Source organism: Manis javanica, chromosome 10 (genome assembly GCF_040802235.1).
Source record: "Manis javanica isolate MJ-LG chromosome 10, MJ_LKY, whole genome shotgun sequence".
Lineage (NCBI taxonomy): Eukaryota > Metazoa > Chordata > Mammalia > Pholidota > Manidae > Manis > Manis javanica.
This window is the reverse complement of record NC_133165.1, coordinates 112,496,851-112,511,440: the sequence shown is the minus strand read 5'-3', so window position 1 is coordinate 112,511,440 and position 14,590 is coordinate 112,496,851. Positions and strand designations below refer to the sequence as shown.

The 14,590-nt window shown below is 55.2% G+C and overlaps 2 protein-coding genes across 2 annotated transcripts in view; one reads left to right on the top strand and one right to left on the bottom strand.

Annotated features, from left to right (window-relative positions):
- XRCC6 (X-ray repair cross complementing 6) overlaps positions 1-6,262 on the bottom strand; it is a 48,706-nt gene extending 42,444 nt beyond the window's left edge. Inside the window, exon 1 of the mRNA XM_073213938.1 lies at positions 6,244-6,262. The gene's annotated coding sequence lies outside the window, so the exon portion shown is untranslated. The remainder of the gene's footprint in view (positions 1-6,243) is intronic.
- Positions 5,572-14,575, top strand: PMM1 (phosphomannomutase 1). The gene is made up of 8 exons (XM_017664473.3): positions 5,572-5,732; positions 7,721-7,838; positions 8,925-9,001; positions 9,126-9,217; positions 9,432-9,531; positions 12,689-12,764; positions 13,584-13,699; positions 14,041-14,575. The coding sequence occupies exons 1-8, from the start codon at positions 5,646-5,648 to the stop codon at positions 14,161-14,163; spliced, it is 789 nt and encodes a 262-aa protein (XP_017519962.1). The 5' UTR covers positions 5,572-5,645; the 3' UTR covers positions 14,164-14,575.
- The last annotated feature ends 15 nt before the right edge of the window (positions 14,576-14,590 follow it).

Here is a 14,590-nt window from a genome sequence, read left to right as displayed (position 1 = left end):
CAGTGAATGTCAGGCTAAGGGCCAAATCCAGTTTGTAATTTGGCAAAGGACAGTTTATAAGACAAGGTGCTACAGATGTTTCACCCTTGGGCTTCTGACTCAGAGCAAGTCAATCTGGGGTGAATTCTTCCAACCTCATGAACATTTCCTGGGAAGCTTTGCATGTGAAGGTGCTGGGCTCTGTGCCAGGGGTTCAGTGGTGAGCAGGACCCCTGCCCGGGCAGGGGTTATATTCTAGGGAGGCTGAGAGACAAAAGGTAGAGGAGTTTGGTAATCTCGGGTAGCAATCATGCTAGGAAAGAAATAGAGATGGGGCGGCACAGTGTGCAAGGGGGAATATGTGTTAGGTGGTTGGAGACGTGACAAGACGGAGCTGACAGCACAGATCTGAGGGCAGAGTACCAGGCAGAGCGAAAAGAATGCTGGAGAAGCTGGAAGCCAGAGAGCAAAGGGGGTGTGGAAGGTGTTGAGGCTGGAGAGGCCGAGGGGTGGGGGGACCAGACAGTTCAGGGCCTTGTAGGTCACAGAATGACAGGTCGATTTGCTGTGATAAGAACCGACTGGGGGGTGGGGGCAGGGGAATAGGGGCAGCAAAACCCTTTCAGGAGGGTAGTGCACTTGTCAGGAAAGAGGAGGTGTGTCGTGCATCTGCTATGTGCCCTGTGTGAAGAGGCCCTGGAAGCTGGTCTGGTCCCTGCCCCCAGGACCTTAGAGAACAGGCAGGAGCTGGTGGCCCCTGTGAAACAGGCACAGGCAAGAGCCATAGGGACCACAGGCTGTCACCACCAGCCCTGCTCCCCTGAGCTTTACTGAGCTACTCTAGTTTTGATTTGGGGGTGCTTAGATTTCTTGTTTCTTCCAAAACAGAAATATTTTTTTTTTTGGTTACAAGTATAAAGATAATATGTATTTAGAAAATGTAAGCAATCAATAAAAGTACAAAGATGAGAGGACAAAGTCATCTAAAATTCCATCATCCTAAGAGATATTAGCATTTTGTCAACATCCTTGCAGAGGCTTCTGTGGATTTGGGATCCTTGCAAGACATGCTGTGTGGTACCTGGCTCTGTTCTTCCGACATGTAGTAAAGGACTGTGTGGCCCCAGCAAGGTGGAAAGAGGACCGTGGAGTGGGGAGGGGTAGAGCTGGTGGTAATCAGTAGTGGAAGCTCTAAGGAGAGAACATTATAGCGAAGTTCCCCAAAGTCTGAGGAAGCTATCCGGTAAGGGTGGACTGCTCATCACAGATGTATGCCTGGAGTTGGGACGTGCTCTGGAGTGGGATGATGGTGTAGGAAGATGCCTGCCCAGGCTGGCAAGTTGGATCTTGAGACCCACGTCTCCTCACACTCATATAGGGGTTCTGGCCTGAGAGAGCAGGCAAAGAGCCCGGTAGGGGTCTGGCAGATCACTGAATGTGAGCCCTTGACCACGGAGCCTGGCTGCTTTGGAAGGGGACAGGGGTTGTGGGACCAGTCCTGGTCCACAAGTTTGCCCTGGAGCCTAGTCTGCAGAGGTCCCAGCCCTTCCCCAGCTAGAGAGAGCCTGCAAGGTCACACCAGTGAGAGCGGTGGACACCAGGTGGCGCTATGTACCCACTAGCCCAGCCCACCACCAAATTGGGCTTGTCTCTGGTACCATGAGCGTTCCCTGCTCCCGACACACCTCAGCCCCTTGGTGCTCCCCGGAGCCCATTAGGCAACAACCGAGCTCCTGGTCCTCACATTTGTCAAGGCCCTTTTCAAACTTGTTCCCAAACAGCACCAATCCCCATACTCTGCTGCAAGTGTGGCTCCATATCATTGTAGTGGGTTTCCATCTCTGGCCTCAGTTTACTGTTTGCTGGACCTGAATCCTTACCCCACTCATCCTCAGAGCAACCCCTCACACAGCACTAAAGGCCCAGTGCCAGCATGTCCTCCACAAAGCCTTCCTGAGCTCTCCCCACCTCAACTTCCTCCTGGAGGGGCCTCCTGGCATACTCCTGCCATCTGGACACACTCCAAGGGCAGGGCCTGGCACAAGCTGGCATCGCTGAGTGAATCAATTCACCAGGTCAACACAGTAGGCGAGGCATAGGTCATAAAAACCCTGGACTTGGATAGAGACCCGTCTGGACTGAGCCTCTGAATCCAATACTTTATTTGATCAGGGCCGTCTCTTTTCTGAGCCTCAGTTTTTTCTGCAGAAAAACTATAATCAGATAGTCTCTAAGGCCTCTTCCAGCAAGACTCCCCTCCCCCCACTGGCTTGAGAGGTTAGGAGAGAATTGCCCAAGTTCTCAGTCTTGGGACTGAGCTCTGATCCACAGAGATCACCATCCCTGGGTGTTGGGGGAGGGCGGGCCACTGGCCCTGACACTCCCCCAGGTGGGGCAGTGCTGTCCCTGTCCCCACTGGCTTTAGCTGAGGGAGCCTCAAGGGGTCCTGCCAACCCAGCACAGCAGCTCACCCAATCCACAACCCATCTCTGAGCACGCTTCCTCCAGCTCGTTTAAATCCAGTGGACTTGTTTGTTCTGAAAACATTTTATGTGCTACAAACATTTTGAAAAATGAAGGAAAAAACTGCCGGGAAAGCTGCCAACAGCCACAGGCTCCCCAGCCTCCCACTGCCCCTGAACTAAAATGGAATTAAAAGTAGCAAAAGCCCTGACTGCTTAGCAAGCTTCTCTAAACACATCTTCCTGGTGGCCCAGAGAGGCGGGCAGTAGGTGCCCCATTTATAGATGAGCAACAGGCCTAGAGTGTGGGCGGGACCCACCCAGGCTCACCTGGCTGGCCCCAGGAACCGTCAAGCTCACTGAACACCCACTGAACACAACATCCAGGCTGCCCCTCAGATTGGGTCTGCTGCCTTCAAAAGGTCACACTCCAGGCAGGGAAAAGAGGGTCAACACCCCTTTACTCACTCAGCAACATGTTGAACTTGTCTTCCCACCAAGGAGCCTTAGGGGAGCAGATGGAATGTGAATCCTGGCTGTGCTGTGACTGGAAAACCACTCCACCTCTCTGGTATCAGCACTGCCTCTGGAAGTTGTATATAAGGACACCCCCCTCAGAGGGCTCTTGGCCCAAGGTAGGAGCTATACTGCTCAAACCAAGCCCAGAAGCCTCTTACCTGCAAACCTCAGCCAACTGTCTGGTCCGGGAGAGCCCAAGGTCTTTCTTCCTGAGCAGGATCCCACCAGGCTAGGGTCTCTGGCCTGCTGCCTTCAGGCATCACTGCCTTCAATCCTCTGGAAACGCCCTTCTGGCCAGTTCTCCACAACCCAGTTTCTCCAGTCCTGCTCCCCATTCTCCCCAGGGCTGCCCCAAGGCCCCATCCAAGCACCAGTTGCCAGGAATGAGCCTCCTATTAAAGGGACAGGCTGGTGGCCACAAGGGCCACCCCACATGGCCCTCCTGGGTCTGTGTCTCAGGGCAGTTCACTCCCCTCTGGGCTCCCGGGGCCTCATCAGTGAAACGGCCCTGAGAGAAGAGGTGTGCTGTTGTTGGGAGCTTACCTTTGTTTGTCTTTGGGAAGGTGGACCTAATCCGAGGAGACAAAACCTGTCCTGCCCTGTGGGCCCATCCTACAGCTTCTGGATCCCAGTGCCAGGGGTGGGCCCCGGTTATCTGCATTCAACCAGTTTCCTAGGAATTCGGAAGCAGTCTGGCTCTGAGATAGCACAGACTAATCTAGGCAGCTCCAGGCACCCCTCCCAACATCTCACCCTGCTCTAGATTAGTTGAGCCCTGGGAGGGGTCTGGGCCCTGCCAGCTCCCAGAGTCACAGAACAGTGTCAGGCACAATACATTTGTTTAAGGAATGGACCATACTCCACCACAGCACCTAGAAAGACAGATTTTTCCTTTTGCCTTGGGCTCTAATATGGCTACTCACCACAGCACAATTATTGATCCTGTCTTTAATTTCTTTTGATATTTTGTTCATAGATTTTTTTTGCATCAATTTTGATTTTTAAAAATATTACATTGAAATGCTACTTATCTTGATTACTGAGCTTTATGGTGCCCTCCTACATTTGTGTCTGCGGCAAGTACCTTGCTCACCCAGCTCAGCCTGGTCTCAGCTGAGACATCCCACCTGCCAGGTGTTTTGTGCAGCCTTGAGCACATCCCTTTCTCTTCACCATGTGGAGACAGTAATGCCTCCTAAAGCTGCTGTGAGAGTGAATGAAATGTGGTCAAGTGTCCAGTATGGTGGTGGGCACATAGTAAAGATGAGTTCTTACAATGTCACCATTCATAGTCCATCAGGTGGGAATTATGTCCCCATCATACTGACGAAGAAACCTGGGTCCAGCAAGGGGAAGATGACCTATTCAAATCCTTATAGTTAGCAGGACCAAACTGTAGGGCCCCGACTCTACCTCTAGTGCTCTCCCCAGGGCCCCACAGCTACCAAGACAGAAAAACAAACCAGCCTATCAAAACCATTGTGCTCAGCCGTGCCACTCACAGCATGGATGTGTGTTTCTCCATGATGGAAACTGCCAGAGTTGACCAAAGGAATCAGGGCAAGGGTGGTGGACACAGCAAAAATGCCCATTCAGTCCTCAAGTTGAAGGGCAGCTCTTAGAGGGAGCACACAGGGAGGTGCGGGTGGGCCTTTGGTTCTGGAGAAGAGGAAGCTGCGGTCAGGACATTTCCAAGGGGGAAAATAACCTTCGAAATCCACCATAACACCAGCACCCAGAGACAGCCTGCTACTTTTCCAGTACTAAAATGGGATCATGAGTTTTCTGAGTTAAATATTCTTCTACAACACAGATTTCCACGGCTTCAAGGCACTTCATTGGTGGGCCAGAGTTAATTTAACCAGTCCCCAATTTTTCTCCTTTTCTTATTTCTAAATGTTTAGGTGCTGGCTTTAAGACTTTTGGTAGCAACAGCTGTTTAATCAGGAACTGTTTCATGCACATCTCTAAACACATTGTCCTTTGGAGTGGGCCTGCTGTGCGCCAGGTTCTGGGTGGGCTTTTTTGCATTTATTATTTCTTTTCATGGGCAAAGCAACTCTATGAAAAGTAGGTGGTGTTCTTCCCATTTTACAGCTGGAGACACAGAGTTCAGGTGGATTGTCTAAAGTCACATAGTGTGAAGCCAGGATGACAACCTAGAACTAACTCGAAGGTCGACGTGATGGTTAAATAGTGGTGAATAGAGGGACCCAGGATAGTTTAAGCAGAACGACCTTGAGCTGAGCCTTATGGGGTGGAGGATACCAGCAGGAGGAGGAAAGGTCGGGGAGGCCACCTTGCAGAGTCCAGAGTCAGAGCAAAGGCCACACCAGGAGATTTCTCAAAGCTCAGGATTTGTAGGGCAAAGGCGTTAGCAGGGGTGGGGTGAGTCATGACGTGACTGGTGGAGGGCGGGGGGCACCTGCACCGCACTGCGGGTTTGAGGTCCATCCCGCGACCAGCCCCTCCTCCTCCCGAGGTGCGGGAGGAACCGGCCCTCGCAGTCCGCTCGCCCGGGCCACGCCGCTCGCGCCAGGACCCCGCCCCGGCCACGCCCCTCTCGTTTGGCGCACCCCGCGGCCTGACGGTCCCGCCCCAGGCCCCGCCCCATCCAGTCTCTTCCAGACGCGGCCGTGGCGGCGGCATCGCTCGACTCCGGCGCGCGCGCGCGGGGCTGCAGCCATGGCGGTCGCCGCTGAGGGCGCCCGCCGGAAGGAGCGCGTCCTCTGCCTTTTTGACGTGGACGGGACCCTCACGCCCGCTCGCCAGGTAGGGCCCCGACGTTTGGCAGCTCCCGTCGGGAGTGTCACACGAACACCCGGAGGCCGAATGGGGGCCTGCAGCGGCGTGACCCCGGACACCCCGGAACCGAGTGTGGGCTGCACCGGTACCCAGCCGCTGACCCCCTGGGGCCGCGTGCTGAGAGTGGTGGGCCGCCTGCTGGGAGGTCCGCGCCCACGTTCTGCCCGGGAGCGTCGGGCTGCGTCGGACTCGGAAGGAGGAGGCTGCGGGCCTCCTCCCCAGACTACCACACGCTCAGGCCTGGCTCCGGGGCGCCCACCCCAGCTCAGCCCTAGGACGCACCAGTAGCCCGAAGCTGGCGTCTGAACCCCGGGTTCCGTCCAGGGCTGGGCACGCACCAAAGCGTCAGAGTCGCCATCTGGTGGGGCACAGATGGTCTCGGAGCCATCCCACCCGACCTTCCCAGGCCTGGGCCTTGGTCTGGTGTCTCAAGCCCTCATCCCACCCCCAGCCACGGAGGGAGGGAGGACCAGTGTACCTTTTCGAAAGAGTTATGGACTCCGCCCACCTGGAAGTGAGAGGCACCAGAGGGTCTCTCTGGCACAGGGAGAGGGGAGAGCAGTCTCCTTGTAAAGGCTTTTCACCGCGTTGGCACTCCTACCGCTGCTCCTCATTCAGTTTTGCTCCCTTTGGCTCTCACCATGGGTGAGCATCCAGATCCACCCTCACCAGCTGCGTGCGCAGATAAGCAGGGCTCCTCCTTGCCCTCCCTCCTGTCTGGGCCACAAGGACCGCTGAGAGCGGGGAGCTGGTAGCCCTGAGATGCAGGGCAGTGACTGTTGGGGACCCAGGTTTTAGCCTCCCCTCTTAGGTCCTGAATGCCCCGCCCCATCCTGTGAGGCCCTGGCTTTGGCTTTGGCTCCACTAACCCAACAGCCTATACAAGAGCAGTGTGTTGATGCTGTCCACCAATGTTAATGCCAGGCCCTATTCTTAGTGCTTTTTAAGCATTAAGTTTCATTATGCTTATTCACAAACACATCCTCTTGTAAAGAATGAAAACAAAACAGAAGGCCCAAGTCCTTTCTGACTATGTGAGGATCCCGGGCCCAGCCCCCTCCCCGAGGTAACATGGGTGCCTGTATTGTGGCTTTGTTCTAGACACAGCTGGATCTCAGTGCCCAGAAGACATAAGCATTGTTTTGTAAGGCTTTAAAAAAATTTTTAGTAAGTGGTATGTACTGTGTGCGCCTTCCTACAACTTGATTTTAACAATTAACAGCATGTCTCAGAACTGTCCCGGGCTCCAGGCCTGGGAAGCACAGGCCTGCCTTATCCTGTGTAACCACAGTATACTATTTCAGAGCAAGTATGTACCATTCTCTGATTGACAAGCGCATAAGTTGTTTGCAGTTTCCCAATGAACCTGCATTTATACCCAGACAAGAGAAGTGGAAATTCCAGGTGATGGGGCCCATGCATTTTCAGTTTTAATAGATCTTACCAAATTACCCTCCAAAGTGAGTAATTTATACTCTCAGCAGGGTTTGAGAATGGCTGTTTCCCTGATGTCATCATCTGCTCTAGATATTGTCAGTTTTGAATATCCAAATGTTTGTAAACACAGATTGTAACTCAGTTTATATTTCCTTGTTCGGGCATCTTTTCCTGTCATTGTTGACCGGTTAATTCTTTGTTCATTTCCAAGCATTTTTGACACTATCCCATTTAATCCTAACAGTGACCCCCTCAGGTGGTTGCTACTATAATCCCCATTTTGTTGATAGGGACAACTAAGGCAAAGCCATTTGCTCAAGGTCATCCTGCAATTGAGGGACTTGAGCCGGAGTTTGGACCCAAGTGCATCTATTTTTACGAGCTGGGTTCTAACCTTGAACTGCCTCAGATTCAGGTGAAACATGGGGTCCCTAGATTCTGAGCACTGAGTGAGGGCTGGGTGGAGGTCCCAGGCATGCTGACAGCCAGACTCCTGTGCTTCTCCCCTGTCCGTGCAGAAAATTGACCCTGAGGTGGCTGCCTTCCTGCAGAAGCTGCGGAGCAGGGTGCAGATCGGTGTGGTGGGCGGCTCCGACTACTCTAAGATTGCTGAGCAGCTGGGAGAAGGGGATGAAGGTAGGAGGAGCCGCCCAGAGCCGGTTCCACAGCTGGGGTGGGGGTAGAAGGGGTGAGGAGTTCCGGACATCCCTGGACCAGTGTGCCTTCAGACCCAGATCTGCTGCTGCGCGGCGAAGGAAGTAGAGGGGCCAGCCGCACGTTTCTCTCACTGATTAAAACATTAGTGATCACCTACCTTGTGCGCGGCGCTACAGGCTTTGGAGAGAGAGCAAGGGAGCCCGAATGCAGTTGACAGCCTGTTCTCTCTGCCAAGTCTTGATTTCCTCATCTTTAATACGTGCATAAGCAATAATGGCTATCCTTTGTCAAAAATGATCACATGAGAATTTCTTTTCATTTAATCCTCATGACCACCCTTTATTTTAGGGTGGGCATGATTATGTCATTTAACAGAAGAGGATTCTGGAGTCACCCAGGAAGTTTTTAGATCCAGAGCCCCTGTTCTCAGCTGAGTTCCTGGTCTCAGCTCAGTTGAGGCAGAAACTTCCCTGACTTTTCCTTTGTCCCCACCACTTTGTTCATCCCATCAGCAAGTCCAGAAATGCCTTCCAATGTGTCCATGTCTCCATCTCCACCTCCCCACCTTTGTTCAGGTGATCATCTTCCACTCGGACCCTGCAACAGCCTCCTGGCTGTGCTCCCTGGGCCTCCCCACTCTCCCCGCTTCTCGGGGCAGCCACAGCTGAAAACCCCAGTGCAACCAGACTCCGCAACAGTGATGGAGGTTGTAAAACTGAAGCCCCTGAACTGAGGGGCTGTGGGAGCACAGAGCAGAAATGATGATGCCCTCTGCTGGGCAGTCCTGGAAGGCTTCCAGAGGAGAGCAATGGATCTTGGAGGGGGCGAGCATTCCTGCCTTCTAGAAGGGCCTGCCTGAACAAAGGCCCATAGGTGTGACTGGCTTGTTGCCTTGTTTGGAAAGGACCAGAGTTGCCAGTCAAGGAGGCTGGAAAGGCCGGATCGGGATGGAACAGATGGGTTTTGAATGCCAAACCAAGGAGTGTGGGCTCCATCACTTCACTTGGCTCTGGGTGCCTGGTCTCATGCCCTTTCTTTCTCTCCTGGCCTCCACGTAACCTGAAGTCACTGAGAAGTTTGATTACGTGTTTGCTGAGAATGGGACGGTGCAGTATAAGCATGGACGCTTGCTTTCCAAGCAGGTCAGTGCCTCTCAGGGCCTCAGCCTGGGATGCTTCTCCACAGGGGGACAGTCCCTGGGTGCCTTCTGTTCTGGGATGGGGAGCCCATGCCTGCCACACTGAGAGCCCCGTGTTCCTTGCCCAGACCATCCAGAACCACCTGGGAGAGGAACTACTGCAGGACTTGATCAACTTCTGCCTCCGCTACATGGCCCTGCTCAGGCTGCCCAAGAAACGGTGAGGTCGTGCCCAGCCTTGGCCCGCCTCTCCTCCAGTCCTGGCCTGAGGGAGGGAGGGGGCGGGTCTCCCTGGTGCCAGCTGGAGATCCCTGACTCATGGGTGGGCGGACACTTGTCCCCCATGAAGCCTAAGGAGGCTATGGCCCCAGGTGGGGCTGGATTTGAATTTGGCACCCTTCTCCTTCTCTCTGGCTCCTACCCCTTCGCACCAGCGGGACCTTCATTGAGTTCCGGAATGGCATGCTGAACATCTCACCTATTGGCCGGAGCTGCACCCTGGAGGAACGAATCGAGTTCTCCGAACTGGACAAGGTGCCACCAGCTGTGCAGCCTTAGGCTGTAGGGCTGTGCCCCTGAGTCTTCATGTTCTGCTCAGAGAAGGGGCTGGGGTGGGGGTTTTCCAATTCATCCAGGACCCCTTTGGACACCCGCCATGTGCCACAGCTGTGGGCACTTCGGCATCCAACACCTAAGGCCCATTTCCACCCGCCCCCAACAGAGGACCTGACAGTGATTCCTAGTGACTCTGCCTCCAGGGTTGGTTTCAGATCTGTCCACCCGTGTGTTCTGCCCCTGCTCCTGCCCCCCTGTAATACCCTGCTGGTCTGCTCTCCAGCAGTGCCATCAAGAGCCTCCCAGCGCACATCTACCACATCCGATCTCTGCCTGTGGTCCTTCCACGGCTTCCCTTGCCAGCCCCCACCTGGGTGCCCTCAGCCCTGAGAGGTCTGCCTGGCTCATCCCACCTCTCCCGCCTCCTGTCTGTGCATCCGATCTTGGGACATACCAGGGTCCTTCTTTCCTGTGCGTGTGCTGCCCCTGCTAAGCCTTGACTTGCATTCTGCTTGGCATTCAGGGATGGAATGCTCCCATGCGTCACGCTGGCCCATCTCTGCCTCTCTGACCAAGCTCTGCTCTCCCCCTTGCTCTCTTTGCTCCGGCTCTGTCCCCCTCGCTGATTGTAAAGACAGAAGACAGTCTTCAGGCCTGTGCCTTTTACTCCAAACACACCTACAGACTCGGCTCATCCTGCACCTTCACCTCCGTCCACGGTCCCCTTCTCAGTGGAGGCTTTCCTGAGCACCACGTTAACGTTGAGTGCCGCTTCACCTCCTGCTCCTCTCCTCTGTTTTATGTTTCCCCAAGCAGCTGTCACCACCCTGGGATATACTGTATCACCTACTCTTAAAACCTTGCTTGCTGTCTGTCACCCCGACCAAAGCCATAAGCTCCTGAGGCCTGGAATTCCTGTGGCTGCTCACAGCTGGATCCCCTATGCCCAGCGCATGCCTGACACCGAGCAAGTCCTCGAGAAATGCTTCTGGAATGAATGAAATCAGTGGTGTTATCCCCATGTATGAATGAAGAAACAGGCTCAGAGAGGGGAAGAGGGGAAGTGACTTGCCTAAGGCTACACAGGGAATTGGTTGCAGAGCAAAGATTTGAACTTGGGACTCTGTCTGCTACCCTCTGATGTTTCCTTGAGGGCGTGTGGGACTCTCGGTGATGCCTTCCAGCTCGCGGACTCCCAACCCTTCTCCCAGCCTGTGTCCCAAGGCTTAGAGTAAGCAAGGTACTGAGGCTTCCGTCAGGTGGTTAAAGCTGACCATGGGCAGAATCCCTCCCCGACGTACTGACTGAGTGGAGGTCCCTCCTGGGCCACTCAGGTCTTCAGTGCGAGCTCCACCTCTGACTTTCGAAGATTGGCTTCACTACTGTTTGCTCGTCTGTAAAGTAGGGGTAACCATAGTGCCCACCCGTGGGCTGTAATGAGGACAGGACCGGGTGAAGGTTGGCAAACGCTGACTCTTCTCACAGCCCACAGGGTCTCGTCTTTGACTCCTGTTTACCCCCTTCTGGTATCGGAGGGGGCACGGAGCTCCTGATCTCCAGTGCCGTATGTACACCAGCCCAGATCCCATCTAAGTGCTTTACTCTCCTTCAGTTCCTCAGACCCTGAGGACAGGTAGTCCCCTTCCTTAGATGAGGACACTGAGGCCACAGGGTAAGTGGCCAGCTTGAGGTCACAGTGCTGGTCCCTGCTGAGGCTAGATGTGGCACAGGGGGCTGTCCAGTGACCAGCCTGGTCCTCCAGAGATGGGAGGAGCAGCCATCCTGGGCCATACGGGAACATTTATCCAGAGCTTGGGGCACCTCCGACCCTGGGCCCACAGAACGGCCTCTGGTGGGGACTCTAGTCTCCCTGGGGGCGCACCTGCCTGCTGGGAAGGCAAGCCAAGGCTGGCAGGGAGCTCCCATCCCTTCTCTGTGTTTCCATGATAGGGAGACAGGAAGGGTTCACTTATTACTTGTCCATCTTTTAGCCTAGTAAATAGGCTCATAGAAGTCAGGTGACTTGCCCAGTGGTCACACAGCCAGGAAGCACAGAAGCCAGGCCTAGAACTAGGCAGCCTGCTTTTATCTCTCAGGCTGGGTCATATCTGGCCTTATAGCTCATGTCCACCCTAGGCCACTTCTCCAGGCTCCAAACCGCTAGCCACTGCCTACCTCTCTCTGTTCCAGTCCTGCCCAACTCTGACTGAAAGGAGTACTAGGCACTCCATTCCTGAGCTCCAAAATCTTCAGTGGCTCTTGATCCCCAAATATGTGTCCTCCAGGCCATCTGTGAGCTGATTATCCTGCTGAGCTCTTACTGCTGCTTTGGCCAGATGGGCCCCTACCTCTACCCCAGCTGCAGTGAGCGTATGCCAGGTGAACCATCCACTCTCATGGTGCTGGCCCCCAGTAGTGCAGCAGCCAAAACAGCTGCACCTCCAGGCCTGGCGTGACTGTTCCCCTCTGGCCCTGCAGGACCAGACTGGGGCTCCTTGGCTGGTGAGCAATGTCTTCTTACTCCATGTTTGTAGATATGCTGCAGAATTCCAGGGTCCTGCCCAGAGGTGGGGGCCGGAGACTCCTGGGCACTGCCTAATCTCCCAGTTCAGCCCACAGAAGGTGCTCAACAAATGCACGTTGTTGTGTGGTTGGTGCATGGCCTTGCCTGGCATCCTGCTGGCCTCTCTGAGCACATACTGCCACTTATTCACAGGTCTTCACATGCTCTTAGTTCCTCATTCTCATTTCTGGGGTCTGAGTCATGGTTGGCTTTGTTGAGCTAGGCACTGCTGACCAAGCCGGCCCTGAGGTGGACACTAACTTGGGACTCAGACTGCACTGTCCCCTCAACCTTCCTCCTTGTCCTCTACTACAGAATACCCCATCCACACCTCCATTGGCAGGATCTGGCACCGGGTTCAGTCACAGACTTCAATTCAGGCCCTGGCTCTGCCACTGAGGCCGGGCGACCTGGAATGAGGCCCAGCCCCTCCCTGAGCCTGTTTCCTCTGTGAAGTGGGGGTGACGGTGTCCACCTGGAAGACTCAGTGAGCTCAGACCCTCTGGGTGCCCAGCGCAGGGTCTGACACACTGCAGCCCCCTGAACCTCTGTCTACTCCACCCTCTTCTGCAGAAGGAGAAGATCCGGGAGAAGTTCGTGGAAGCCCTGAAAACAGAGTTTTCAGGCAAAGGGCTGAGGTTCTCTCGAGGTATGTCCTCCCCATGGGCAGCCTGAGAGCCCACCCCAGGGTTTCTCAAGGCCAGACTGCCCTCCCCAGCACCTTTAGGAAATCCTCTCCCCTCAGGGGCACGGCAGGGACCGGCCGAGTCACAGTGGGCAGGAACTATATGTTGCCCACCCACTGCATCTTCCCCACCTGACCCTAATCAATCCCCCGCCTGCCCAGCTGCTCCGGTCAAAAGCCAAAGTGTCCCCCTTGATTTTTCTCCCTCACCCCTCCTCAAATCTCATCCCCTAGCAAGTCCCAGGGCCGTGAGTCCAGGATGCTTCTGGAATCTGACCCCTGCTTACACCTCCAGGCTCCAGCTAACTCCAGTGCCGCTGGCCGCCCATACTGCCTCATCCATTCCCCACGGTGGCCATAGGGATCCTTACGGGTGAACAGACTACGTCATGCCCCTGCTGAGTCCTTCCTGAGCCCCGGGGCCTGTGTGCCCTTGCCCCTGCCCTTTGCTGGCCTTCTCTGTTGTGGGGCATTCCACACCCTTCCCTGCCTAGGGGTCTGCTTGCTCCCCAGTAACTGCCACCCTGGCTCAAGCCTCAGCTCAGTGTCCCCTCAGGGAGGAATGGAGCTACCCAGCCATTCCCCAGGCTCTGAGGTCATCTGCTCTGCTTACTGTCTGTCCTTCACTGGATCGTAGTTGCATGAGGATTCCTGAGTCTGTGCCATGCCCTGTGCCTGGCTCTAAGTAGGCCCCTCAAGGGTTGAATGAATGAAGGGCCTTGCCCAGGCCCACCCCCCTGAGCCTCCCCTCTGCCAGCCTTGTCCATGTCCCACCCCCTGCAGGAGGCATGATCAGCTTCGACATCTTCCCTGAGGGCTGGGACAAGCGCTACTGCCTCAACAGCCTGGACCAGGACAGCTTTGACACCATCCACTTCTTCGGGAATGAAACCAGCCCCGTGAGTGTGGCGTAGCCCAGGCCCCTCCTTCCCCAAGTCACCCCAGGTCAAGGCCAGGATACAGGGTGGCACCTTCTGGGTGACTCCAGCAAACAGCCCGTGCTCTCCAGCCCCATTACACATATTGGGAGCCTGGGGTCCAGAACTGTCTGGACACTTGCCCCATGTCCTAGCAAGTCAGGGAAATCTGATGTAGGCTGAGAATGTGGGCTTCCTGGAAATTCTGAGGGGGGCAGGCAAAGGGCAGCTCTAGGCACTAGGGTGGGTGCTGGGCCTGATCCCTGGGACCCTCCTCTGGCACCACTTGTATATTTGCCTTCTCTGCCCTTCGTCTGTGGCAGGGTGGGAACGACTTTGAGATCTATGCTGACCCCCGGACAGTCGGCCATAGCGTGATCTCCCCTCAGGACACGGTGCAACGGTGCCGAGAAATCTTTTTCCCAGAGACAGCTCATGAGGCATGACCGGGGCCCATACCTGCCCCTCTGGACTTCCAGAGATCTCCGCCTAGGCCTAAAGAGAGCCCCTGGCCCTTGGTGTTGGGTGGGGTGCCAGGGCCCCTCCTGTGACCCAGGATGCCTGCCTCATATTACCTGCTGCAAGGCCCACCTTGATGGGGCCAGGGTTTGTGTGGACAGCCATCCCCCAGCTCCTCGTGGGACTGGCTCCACCCTCTGTGACAGCCCTGGCTACAGCTGCTGCTCGGGCTCCCGAACAGAACAGGTTTCTGTCTACGCAGGGAGGAGGTATGTGCAAGGGTTGGTAAGAGGTAGAGCCCGCCCTGCTTGCCTGTCCCAGTGCGTGCAGAGCGGTGCGGAAGGTGTGTATTTGTGAGAACGTTCTCTCGCAGACATTAAAGTTCCCAGAACAAGATAAGGTGTCAATTCTGTC